The 13,622-nt window shown below is 36.1% G+C and overlaps 1 protein-coding gene across 6 annotated transcripts in view; it reads right to left on the reverse strand.

Annotated features, from left to right (window-relative positions):
- Nucleotides 1-915: 915 nt before the first annotated feature.
- RNF180 (ring finger protein 180) overlaps nucleotides 916-13,622 on the reverse strand; it is a 450,665-nt gene continuing 437,958 nt past the window's right edge. For all 6 annotated transcript variants that reach the window (XM_043887817.1, XM_043887816.1, XM_043887818.1 and 3 more), the window contains one exon: nucleotides 916-1,956. In XM_043887817.1, coding sequence (XP_043743752.1) covers nucleotides 1,757-1,956 — 200 coding nt within the window. In that variant the 3' untranslated portion in view covers nucleotides 916-1,756. The remainder of the gene's footprint in view (nucleotides 1,957-13,622) is intronic.

Raw genomic sequence — 13,622 nt, forward strand, 5'->3', positions numbered from 1 at the left:
AAATGTTGCTCCCCACATGTGTTTTGTTAATTTTTCCTGACATATATTTTAAGAAGGCAATATTTTGCCTTATACAATGTCATCTTTACTTTGGTAGAAATTAGTGATTATAAATACCCATTTTTTTTTTTTTTATAAATACCCATTTTTATTTTTGTAAGATAATACTGAAGTTTGCCAACAATGCTGTTTCACCAAGATATAGTTTAGTCACTAAACTGCAAGCATTATATATACATATATATATTTACTATAATATATGAGTGAGGATTTATCTGTTTCTAAAATGTATTTAGTCTTCTGATTTCTGGATTTGATGGTATCTAATTTACACTATTTTCTTTCACAGATATAATTTAAAACACAATAAACAATGTTAGAATAAACTTTTGTATCACTCTTCCATATTTTTCTTAAAACATCACATACTGTCAGTTAAATGCTTTTATTCAAATATAGTCAGCAATTGGGACAAAATTGGACTTTCTGTAGACTGCAATCTCAGTTTGTTTGAATGGAGGTAGTATTTTTAGTGCCATGAGGGGGTCACTTACCTTATGTTAAAATATGCCCACTGCCTTACCAAGTATATGGCATCATAGTGTAGAAATGTTGAATTAGTAGTTCAAAATAAAAACTTTGGTTCTAGGTTACACAAAGACCACCTAAATGATAGAAATAAACAAGCTTACTTCTCTGTGCTTTAGTTTTTTCACTTTTTCACTGGACTACCTACCCTGATTCTCTTTTGTACTGGGATAATTCAGATCTCCTTTTTAAAAAATATTAATATGGGAAAACTAATTCCAAGGAATACTGTAATAATAAAAATAAGCCAAGTTTTTGTTCTATAAACCCTTAAGCCTATTTCCAAAAATACTTATTCCAGACATAAAATTAGGTAATAACAATGAAAAAATTTAAAAGCCACTCTTTATTGTACATTTACAATATATTTGACAACCTCCAAGTTAAAAGAATCACTAAATTAATTACAGTTTAGACATGCATTGCTCTGAAAGTCAGTAACTTTTTAATTTCTTCTGGTGAGTAATCCTGCAATTGGAAAAGTGTTAATATAGTTTTCTAAGTCTTTGTTGGTGTGAATTAGTCTCAGTTTTATTTTTTTATTTTTCCCTTTTTCCTTCTGTTTGTGTTTACTATTCTATTCTTGTAATAGATTAAAATGTTGTACTAATGATATTATTAGGTCTGTTAAAAAAAAAAAGTATAGTCAGCTGTGTCGGTAATAGAAAGGGAACGAAGGACATGGAGATCACCGGAAAGTAAAACTGAATACACCCTGCTAGATTAGTTCCCAGAGAAGATGGTTTATCTTTAATGTATATAACTTGCCTGAGAATAGGTGATGATTACTAAATAGTTTATAATTAAAGATAATATCTACTCATATTATCATTTCATTTTGTGTTTTTAGTATTTTTAAGTGGAGGGAAAACCTCAGTCTTTACAATATGTGTAAATGTGACATTGTAAAATTAGAACCACAAATCCCAAATCAAGGAGAACTGTAAAATTAATAGTGCATTGTTGCTAAGTGCTAATAGATTAGATCTTAAATCAAGTTTAGTTTGTTACATGAAACATTCATAAATAAATCCATTCTCATATTTTCTATAAACACCAACATTTTATATAATACATTATAAAAACTTCAAAGCACATTTTAAAAATGTTTAAGTATTGTTATCTACATCATTTGTAATTGTGCAACAGTATTAAGGTATGAAAATTCCTAAAATGGAAAGAAAAAATAGCAAAGAAAGCAGAAAACAATGAACCCAATCACCCAGTTCACTGAATAAATATAGATGATCACCATATCCATGTCAAACCACCATCCACGGCTATCATCCTCAAAGTGCAGATAATCCATCCTATGTGCACCATGTGGAAACTGCCTTCTAGTAACTGGAGCTGCACGTCTGTGGAAACCTAGAAGATATATGAACATGCAATTTAAAGCCCATTAAATTCAGATGAGTGCTCAGAAAGGAAGCTGCATTATGAACATGAGTATCATGACCAGAGCTTTATCTTGATTTCTCAAGGCATATATTGTATTCCAATCAGTTTTTCTTTTTAATGATAAGCAACTATCAGAAGTCTTTTTCAATTAAAGCTTCTAAGGGGGACAGTAAAATTAGCAAAAAGCATGGAATACGGAGTCAAGAGACTTCTTTTTTAAAAACTGAAGTATAGTTGTTCTACAATACTAGTTTCAAGTATATAGCATACAATTTAATGTTTTTATATATTATACTCCATTTAAAGTTATAATAAAATATTGGCTATATTTCCTGTGCTATACAATATATCCTGTAGCTTATTTTAATACATGGTAGTTTATACTTCTTAATCTCCTGCCTCCTCCTGTCTTCCTTCCTTGCCTATCCTCACTGATAACAACTAGTCTGTTCTCTTTATGAGTCTGTTTCTGTTGTGTCATATTTATTCATTTTAGTGTTTAGATTCCACATATAAGTGATAACATACAGTATTTGTATTTTTCTGACTTATTTCACTAAGCATAGTATCCTCCAGGTCTATCCATATTGTTGCAAGTGTCAAAATTTCATTCTTTTTTCAATGGCTGAGGAATACTGCATTGTGTGTGTATGTATATCCCATCTTTATCCATTCATCTGTTGATGGACACTAACATAGGCTATTGTAAATAATGCTACTATGAACACTGGGGTACATTAGTTCAGTTCAGTTGCCCAATTGTGTCCAACTCTTTGCGACCCCATGGACTGCAGCAGGCCAGGCCTCCCTGTCCATCACCAACTCCCAGAGTTTACCCAAACTCATCTCCATCGAGTTGGTAATGTCATCTAGCCATCTCATCCTCTGTCATCCTCTTCTCCTGCAACCTTCAGTCTTTCCCAGCATCAGGGTCTTTTCCAATGAGTCAGCTCTTCGCATCAGGTGGCCATAGTATTGGAGTTTAAGTCTCAACATCAGTCCTTCCAATGAACACTCAGGACTGATCTCCTTGCAGTCCAAGGGACTCTCAAGAGTCTTCTCCAACACTAAAGTTCAAAAGCATCAATTCTTCAGTGCTCAGCTTTATTTATAGTCCCAACTGTCACATCCATACATGACTCCTGGAAAAACCATACATAGCTTTGCCTGGACAGACCTCTGTTGGCAAAGTAATGTCTCTGCTTTTTAATATGCTGTCTAGGTTGGTCATAACTTTTCTTCCAAGGAGCAAGCATCTTTTAATATCATGGCTGCAGTCACCATCTGCAGTGATTCTAGAGCCCCCCAAAATAAAGTCTGCCACTGTTTCCCCATCTATTTGCCATTAAGTGATGGGACCGGATGCCATGATCTTAATTTTCTTTTTTTTTTTTTTTTTGATCTTAGTTTTCTGAATGTTGAGCTTCAAGCCAACTTTTTCACTCTCCTCTTTCACTTTCATCAAGAGGTTCTTTAGTTCTTCGCTTTCTGCCATAAGGGTGCTGTCATCTGCATACCTAAGGTTATTGATATTTCTCCTGGCAATATTGATTCCAGCTTGTGATTCTTCCAGCCCAGCATTTCTCATGATGTACTCTGCATAGAAGTTAAATCAGCACAGTGACAATATACAGCCGTGACATACTCCTTTTTCTATTTGGAACCAGTCTGTTGTTTCATGTCCAGTTCTAACTGTTGCTTCCTGACTTGCATACAAGTTTCTCAAGAGGCAGGTCAGGTGTTCTGGTATTTCCATCTCTTTCAGAATTTTCCACAGTTTGTTTTGATCCACACAGTCAAAGGCTTTGGCATAGTCAATAAAGCAGAAGTAGATGTTTTTCTGGAACTCTTACTTTTTAGATGATCCAGCGGATGTTGGCAATTTGATCTCTGGTTCCTCTGCCTTTTCTAAAACCAGCTGGAAGTTCACGGTTAATATATTGTTGAAGCCTGGCTTGGAGAATTTTGAGCATTACTTCACTAGCATGTGAGATGAGTGCAATTGTGTGGTAGTTTGAGCATTCTTTGGCATTGCCTTTCTTAGGGATTGGAATGAAAACTGACCTTTTCCAGTCCTGTGGCCACTGCTGAGTTTTCCAAATTTGCTAGCATATTGAGTGCAGCACTTTCACAGCATCATCTTTCAGGATTTGAAATAGCTCAGCTGGAGTTCCATCACCTCCACTAGCTTTGTTCATAGTGATGCTTCCTAAGGTCCATTTGACTTCGCATTCCAGGATGTCTGGCTCTAGGTGAGCGATCACACCATTGTGATTATCTGGGTCATGAAGATCTTTTTTGTACAGTTCTTCCATGTATTCTTGCCACCTCTTCTTAATATCTTCTGCTTCTGTTATGTCCATCCCATTTCTGTCCTTTATTGAGCCCATCTTTGCATGAAATATTCCCTTGGTATCTCTGATTTTCTTGAAGAGATCTCTAGAGTCTTTCCTATTCTGTTGTTTTCCTCTATTTCTTTGCACTGATCACTGTGGAAGGCTTTCTTATCTCTCCTTGCTATTCTTTGGAACTTTGCATTCAAATGGGTATATCTTTCCTTTTCTCCTTTGCTTTTCGCTTCTCTTCTTTTCACAGCTATTTGCAAGGCCTCCTCAGATAGCCATTTTGCTTTTTTGCATTTCTTTTTCTTGGGGATGGTCTTGATCCCTGTCTTCTGAATATATCTTTTTAAATTACTGTTTTTGTTTACTTCAGGAATATATCCAAGAATGGAACTGGAGGACCAATTGGTAGTTCTATTTTCCATTTATTGAGGAAACTTCATACTAATTTACATTGTGGCTGTACCAATTTACATTCCTACTAACAATGTACTAGAGTATCCTTTTCTCCAAATTCTCATCAATGTTATTTGTGGTCTGTATGATGGTAGCCATTCTGTAGGTGTGAGATAATACCTCATTTGCATTTCTTTGATGATTAGTGATGTTGAGCATCTTTTCCTGTTGGTCATCTGTATGTCTTCTTTGGAGAAATGTCTGTTCAGGTCTTGTGTATTTTTTAATCGATTTTTTTTTATATTGAGTTGTATGAGCTCTTTATATATTTTGGATATGAACTCCTTATTGGTTATGTAACTGGCAGAAATTTTAAGAGACTAATTTTGTTCTGTCATTTACTTGGGGCAAGTTAATTGATCTCTTTGATTTCAGATTTCTCATCTATATTATCTGATGATTTAATTAAAAACTTGTGAGGTTCATTTTTTTGATATTGAGCTGCATGAACTGTTTATAAGATTTAGAGATTAATTCCTTATCAGCTGTATTGTTTGCAACATTTCTTCCCATTCTGTGGGTTGTCTTTTCATTTTGTTTATGGTTTCTTTTGCTATGAAAAGCTTTTCAGTTAGGTCCCATTTGTTTACTTTTGTTTTCATTTTCATTATTCTAGGAGAAGATTGAAAAAGATATTGTGGTGATTTATGTTAAAGAGTGTTCTGCCTATATTTTCCTCTAAGAATTTATAGCATCTGGTTTTACATTTAGGCTGTTAATTCATTTTGAGTTTATTTTTGTGTATGGTGCTAAAGAATGTTCTAATTTCATTTTTTATATGTAGCTGTCCGGTTTTCTCAGCATCATTTATTAAAGAGACTGTCTTTTCTCCATTGTATAGTCTTGCTGTCTTTGTCATAGATTAATTGACCATAGGTGCTACATGGGCTCTCTAGCCTGTTGCATTGATCTTAATGTCTGGTTTTGTGTCAGCACCATACTGCTTTAATGACTGTAGCTTTGCAGTGTAATTTAAAGTCAAGGAACCTACTACTCCAACTCTGTCTTTCATTCTCAAGATTGTTTTGGCTCTTTGGGGTCTTGTGTCTCCATACACATTTTAAGAACAACCCATGAAAAAAATGAGCAAAAGACTTAAATAGATGTTTCTCCAAAGAAGACTTATAGTTGACCAAGAGGCATATGAAAAGATGCTCAACATCAGTAATTATTAGATAAATTCAAATACAAACTAAAGTGAGATATCACCTTACACCAGTTAGAATGGCCATCATCAAAAAGCCTACAGATAACAAATGCGGGAGGTGTGGAGAAAAAGGATCCTTTTTTACATTGTTGGGGCTTCCTTAGTGGCTCAGAAAGTAAAGAATCTGCCTGCAATGCAAGAGACCTGGGATCAATCCTTGGATTGGGAAGATCCCCTGGAGAAGAGAATGGCTACCTAGTCCAGTATTCTTACCTGGAGAATTCCACGGACAGAGGAGCCTGGTAGGCTACAGTCCATGGGGTTGTAAGGAGTTGAATACAACTGAGTGACTAACACACACGTCTACATTGTTGGTGGGAATGTAAACTGGAACAACCCCTATGGAGAACAGTATGGAGGTTCCTTAAGGAACTAAAAACAGAGCTACCATATGATCCAGCAATCCCACTCTGGAGCATGTATCTGAAGAAAAACATGGTTCAAAAAGATACACGCACTACAATGTTCAATGCAGTGCTGTCTACCATAGCCAAGATATGGAAGCAACCTAAATGCCCATCTACAGATGAATAGCTATAGAAGATGTGTTATATATACACAATAGACTATTACTCAGCCATCAAAAACAATGAAACAATGCCATTTGCAGCAAAATGGATCAGTTCAGTTCAGTTGCTCAGTCGTGTCTGACTCTGTGACCCCGTGGACTGCAGCACACCAGGCTTCCTCGTCCATCACCAACTCCTGGAGCTTGCTCAAACTCATGTCCATCGAGTTGGTGATGCCATCCAGCTATCTCAATCTCTGTCATCCCCATCTCCTCCTGCTTTCAATCTTTCCCAGCATCAGGGTCCTTTCCAATGAGTCAGCTATTCACATCAGGTGACCAAAGTATTGGAGCTTCAACTTCAGCATCAGTCCTTCCAATGAATATTCAGGACTGATTTCCTTCAGGATTGACTGGTTTGATCTCCTTGAAGTGCAAGGGACTCTCAAGAGTCTTCTCCATCCCCACAGTTCAAAAGGATCAATTGTTTGGTGCTCAGATTTCTCTATGGTCCAACTCTCACATCCATGACTACTGGAAAAACCATAGCTTTGACTATACAGATCTTTGTCAGTAAAGTAATGTCTCTGCTTTTTAATACATTATCTAGATTCTTTGTAGCTTTTCTTCCAAGGAGCAAGCCTCTTTTAATTTATGGCTGCAGTCACCATCCATGGTGGTCTGGTTCCCCCATCTCTTTCAGAATTTTCCACAGTTTGCTGTGATCCACAGAGTCAAAGGCTTTTGTGCAGTCAATAAAGCAGATTTTTTTTTTTTAAGTCTCTTTCTTTTTCTATGATCCTACGAATGTTGGCAATTTGATATCTGGCCCCTCTGTCTTCTAAACCCAGCTTGTATATTTGGAAGATCTCAGTTCACCTACTGCTGAAGTCTAGCTTGAAGGATTTTGAGCATAACCTTACTAGCATGCAAAATAAGGGCAATTGTATGGTAGCTTGTACATTCTTTGGCACTGCCCTTCTTTGGGATTGGAATGAAAACTGACCTTTTCCAGTCCTTTGGTTACTGCTCAGTTTTCCAATTTTTCTGACATGTTGAGTGCAGCACTTAAGAGCATCATCTTTTAGGATTTTAAATAGCTCAGCTGGAATTTCATCACCTCCACTAGCCATGTTTATATTAATGCTTCCTATTTACATGCTAATTATTTGCCCAATGACAACCAGGGTTTGGCTGACAAATAGTGAACTTTATTTTTTAGAGACCTAAAAAAGATAGGTTTTTTTTTAAGACATTAAAGGCTTTTTAAAGATGAATAATACGATATGCCAAAGCCTTTGACAGTGTGTATCACAATAAACTGTGGAAAATTCTGAAGGAGATGGGAATACCAGACCACATGACCTGCCTCTTGAGAAATCTGTATGCAGGTCAGGAAGCAACAGTTAGAACTGGACATGGAACAACAGACTGGTTCCAAATAGGAAAAGGAGTACGTCAAGGCTGTGTATTGTCACCCTGCTTATTTAACTTCTGTTCAGAGTACATCATGAGAAACGCTGGGCTGGAAGAAGCACAAGCTGGAATCAAGATTGCCAGCAGAAATATCAATAACCTTAGGTATGCAGATGACAGTACCCTTATAGCAGAAAGTGAAGAACTAAAGAGCCTCTTGATGAAAGTGAAAGAGGAGAGTGAAAAAGTTGGCTTAAAGCTCATGATTCAGAAAACTAAGATCATGGCATCTGGTCCCATCACCTCATGGGAAATAGACGGGGAAACAGTGGAAACAGTGGCTGACTTTATTTTTTTGGGCTCCAAAATCACTGCAGATGGTGACTGCAGCCATGAAATACAGATGCTTACTCCTTGGAAGGAAAGTTATGACCAACCTAGACAGCATATTAAAAAGCAGAGACATTACTTTGCCAACAAAGGTCTGCCTCGTCAAGCCTATGGTTTTTCCAGGAGTCATGTATGGATGTGAGAGTTGGACTATAAAGAAAGCTGAGTGCTGAAGAATTATTGCTTTTGAAATGTGGTGTTGGAGAAGACTCTTGAGAGTCCCTTGGACTGCAAGGAGATCCAACCAGTCCATCCTAAAGGAGATCAGTCCTGAGCGTTCATTGGAAGGATTGATGTTGAGGCTGAAACTCCAATACTTTGGCCACCTGATGCGAAGAACTGACTCATCTGAAAAGACCCTGATGCTGGGAAAGACAGGAGGAGAAGGGGACGACAGAGGATGAGATGGTTGGATGGCATCACCTATTCAATGGACATGGGTTCAGGTAAACTCCGGGAGTTGGTGATGGACATGGAGGCCTGGTGTGCTGTGGTCCATGGGGTCGCAAAGAGTCAGACATGACTGAGCAACTGAACTGAATGTGATTATTAATGTTAGATCTACTGTCTACTAATGTTATCTGTGCTTATTAGTTTCAGTGGGTGTGGACAACACAATAAACTAAGCAGAAAGTATATATTCTGGCATATGCTAGTAACTCTGGTGATAAAGTTTCTGTAAGGCTCAAGCTTGAAGTCGATTCTGGTTCATTCTTTTTAATAACTCATTTAATAAAAACAAAAGTAATGTTAGATATTCTGCTCCAGATCAGGTTTCTTATTCTCATAGAAAGGTTGCATCTACCTGAGTTATCAGTATGGTTACTTAAAGCCAAGTTTCTTTGATCAAGAACAGTCTTAAATTATTGTTCACATGTGTTTTATATTCTATAACAGAAATTGTATATATTTTAAGGTGTAAAGTAGGATGATTTTATATATAATATATAGTGAGATGATTATTATAATCAAGCCAACTAACATATCCATCTCCTTTTTTGTTGTTTTGAGAGTACCTGCTGTCTACTTTCTTAGCATATATCCACTGTCTTTGCTGAGATACATGCTTCGTATATATTTTTTCCTAAAACCATGGACTATGTTTCATTTTGCTTGTTTCCTTTGCCATGCAGAAGAAGCTTTTTAGTTTGATATAGTTCTGCTTGTTTATTTTTGCTGTTGTTGCCTGACCTTTTGTGGTCTTATCCAAAAATAATGACTGGAAAGGCCCATGTCAAGGAGCTTATCCTACATGGTTTCTCATAGAGTTTTATGTTTGCAGATCTTACATTTAACCCTTTAATCTATTTTGGAATAGATTTTTGTGTATGGTGTAACACGTGGATTCAGTTTCACTCTTTTGTGTGTGGCAATCCAGTTTTCCCAATGCTATTTATTGGAAAGAGTATCCTTCCTTTCCCCATTGTGAATATATTCCTGACCCCCTTACTAAACGTTAGCTGATTATGCATATCAGGATTTACTTCTGAGGTTCCCACTGTGTTCCACTGGTCCATGAGTCTATTTTTATACCAATGCCATACTGTTCTGATTAGTATAGGTTTGTGATATAACTTGATATCATCAAGTGATACCTTCTACTCTGTTCTTTCTCAAGGTTCTTTTATTTGGGATCCTTTGTGGTTCCATATAAGCACTGCTACCAATAAAGCTTGTGGTGGTGATGGAATTCCAGCAGAGCTATTTAAAATCCTAAAAGATGATGCTATTAAAGTGCTGCACTCAATTTGTCAGCAAATTTGGAAAACCCAGCAGTGGGCACAGGACTGGAAATGATCAGTCCTCATTCCAGTTCCCAAGAAGGGGAGTACTAAAGAAGGTTCAAACCATCAGACAATTGCACTCATCTCCCATGCTAGGAAGGTTATGCTCAAAATCCTCCCAGTTAGGCTTCAGCCTTACATGAACTGAAAACTCAAGATGTTCAGGCAGATGGGTTTAGAAAAGGCAGAGGAACTAGAGATCAAATTGCCAACATTCTTGGATCATAGAGAAAATAAGGGAATTCCAGGAAAACATCTAACTCTGTTTAGTGACTACACTAAAGCCTTTGACTGTGTGGATCATAACAAACTGTAGAAGCAACAGTTAGAACCCTGTATGGAACAATTGACTGGTTCAGGATTGAGAAAGGAGTGTGATAAGGTTGTTTATTATCACTCTGTTTGTTTAACTTATACACAGAGCATATCATGTGAAATGCCAGTCTGGATGAGGTGCAACCTGGAATCAAGATTGAAGGGACAAATATTGACAACCTCAGATATGCAGATGATACCACCGTAATGGCAGAAAGTGAAGAGAAACTGAAGAGGCCTCTTGATGAGGGTGAAGGAGGAAAGTGAAAAAACCGGCTTAAAAGTCAATATTTTAAAAAACTAAGATCTTGGCATCTGGTCCCATCACCTCATGTCAAACAGAAGGGAAAAAGGTGGAAGCAGTGACAGATTTCCTCTTCTTGGGCTCTAAAATCACTGTGGATGGTGACTGCAGCCATGAACTTAGAAGGCAATTGCTTCTTGGCAGGAAAGCTATGACAAACCTAGACAACGTGTTAAAAAGCAAAGAGATTACTTTGTTGACAAAGGTCCGAATAGTCAAGGCTATAGTCTTTCCAGTTGTCGTGTATGGATGTGAGAGCTGGACATTAAAGAAGGCAGAGTGCCAAAAAATTGATGCTTTCGATCTGTGATGCTGGCGAAGATTCTTGAGAGTCCCTTGGAAACCAAGGAGATCAAACCAGTCAATCACAAAGGAAATCAACCCTGAGTACTCTTTGGAAGGACTGATGCTGAAGTTGAAGCTCCAGTACTTTGGCCACCTGATGCGAACAAGTGATTCACTGAAAAAGACCCTGATGCTGGGAAAGACTGAAGGCAGAAGGAGAAGAGGGCGACAGAGGATGAGATGGCATCGCTGATTCAATGAACATGATCCTGGGCAAACTCCGAGAGATGGGAGGGACAGGGAAGCCTGGTGTGCTGCAGCTTATAGGGTTCCAAAGTGTTGAATGCAACTTCGCAACTGAACGACAATGTAAGTCTATACCAATTTTACAACTGTTTTTTTCTGTTTCTTTGAAAAATGCCATTGATATTTTGATAGGGATTGTATTGAGTCTGTGTTTTGCTTTGAGTAGTACAGACATCTTAACAATAATTTTTAAATTTTATTTTTTATTGAAGTATAGTTTCTAGTTATATAGTAATATGTTATAGGCATACAATAAAGTGTCACAATTTTTAAGGCTACATTCCATATACAGTTATTATAAAATATTGGCTATATTTTTTCCATGTTGTATCCTTATATCTTATTTTATACCTCTCACTTGTAGTTTGTATCTCTTACTCCGCTACCCCTATATTAATTCTTTTAATCAGTAAATATGGAATAGCTTTTCATTTAGTTGTGCCAGCTTCAATTTCTTTCATCGATATTTTATAGTTTTCAGTGTTTACTTATGTAGATTAAAAACATGAAATTAAAAAGGAGATAAATGTTAAGTGGTATTTTAGAATAAATTTAATAGCCATATCTCAAAGAACTTTTTAATAATTTCTAATATTTTTGGTTGACTTGCTATCATATTTTTGATTGTTTTTATAGCTTACAAAAAACTTATACTAGAATGATGTGTCAGCTCTTCTATTTTTTTCTTTGCTTTATCAGTATTAGCTTCAATCTGATTTCTTTGTAGGATTATATTTGAGTTTCTTGTCTACTTTGTGTTGGTAGAGTAGCTGAAATTAGATAATATAGTCCAAAATTCATTAAACTGGTCAATGTAAACTTCAACATATTGCAACACCTTGAAAACTAATAAACTAATGAAGACCGTTATTTTCAGACTTAGAGTTTTCCTTGGCTAATATTACATACCATCATAACATGTTAATTAAGAATGCCGGTGTCAGTCCTCACTAATTATTAGTAAAGTTTAATGTCTGTTTGAATAAACATTACAGAAATTTTAATGTTATTTTCTCACAATCCAAAGGATTGCCTTGCACCTTGTGCATTCTATTTTGGAGACCATATCTAGGGGATTTCAATCCTAACAGCTTTTTACAACTATCTAACCACTCTTCTCTCAACTGTAGTCAAAACTTTAAGAGGAAAGGCACTTTTTTGTTTGTGTAGGAGGGAGGGGAAGTGGCAAGAGTTTTTCTCTTATTCAGATTATTCTAATACATTTCACTTGCTTATATCTCATGATTTTATTATCTTCATAAAACACAAATGTTCCAAAGAATTTTATATACCTTTTCTAAAATCTTTTCACAAATATAGACTGGAGAACAGGTAACACTGTTACTGGAAATTATCACCATTACTACTATACTTTAAAATATGTGATTTTTCTGTCTAAAAGGAGTATAGAGAGACCTTAGATTCTTCAGATGCAAAAGTCTCAGTTGGTTGGGTTACAGAATCATGCTGGTTCCACACTGCAGTCTCAGTTACTCTTGATATCTTGGTATAATTACTCATAGTGCCTCTTTTACTCTAGAAGTGTCCTTAAGAGTAGTAATTTCCTTTATTGATGGAAAGAGAGAAAAGGCAGTGCAGGAAGACTCTGAACTACAACATCTGAACACCAGGAGGCGATACTGACCCAAGTGGCTTATGCAATATGGTTTTACAGGAAAGGTGGCTAATGATCAGTATTTGATTGTTAATTTCTTCATGGCTTTTTTTTAAGTGGGGAAGGAGTGAGTAGGTATTTGTAATAATTTTGGAATTTTCACAACTGTAAACTGAATGAAATGATTATAATTTCTAAATCAAAACCAGACTAAAAGAAAATGACCTCACTGACGCTATTACTTAGTAAATATTAGATTATGACACTAAAAAACTGCTAGAACATTCATCATGGAGATTAACTGCAGATTCCACTGTAAAATGATGATAATAAAAGTACCTAGTTCATTGGGCTAATATGAGGATTAGATAAATTAATACATGCTAAGCACATTCCTGACCAATACTAAAGTTTCAATAAATTATTGTTATTTTTAATTAATATTGTAACTGTTCCTTTCAATATGAAAAGCAGCTGATTTTCTCAGTTCTTGTTCTTCATATTATGTGTGTCTTTTGTGAATAAATCAATATATTTAGCATTGTTTGTTCAGACAAATGGTAAGAAACTGTCCTTCAAGTATGAGTTGATTTCTCTAAGGCAGTCGTTAACTTTAAATATACTGTCAGAATATCAGATAGTGAAACTATGGAAGATTAAAATTTATAATCTGATTCTATGTACTATCACTTAGAGGCTGAGGAT

This window comes from Cervus elaphus, chromosome 25 (assembly GCF_910594005.1).
Source record: "Cervus elaphus chromosome 25, mCerEla1.1, whole genome shotgun sequence".
Lineage (NCBI taxonomy): Eukaryota > Metazoa > Chordata > Mammalia > Artiodactyla > Cervidae > Cervus > Cervus elaphus.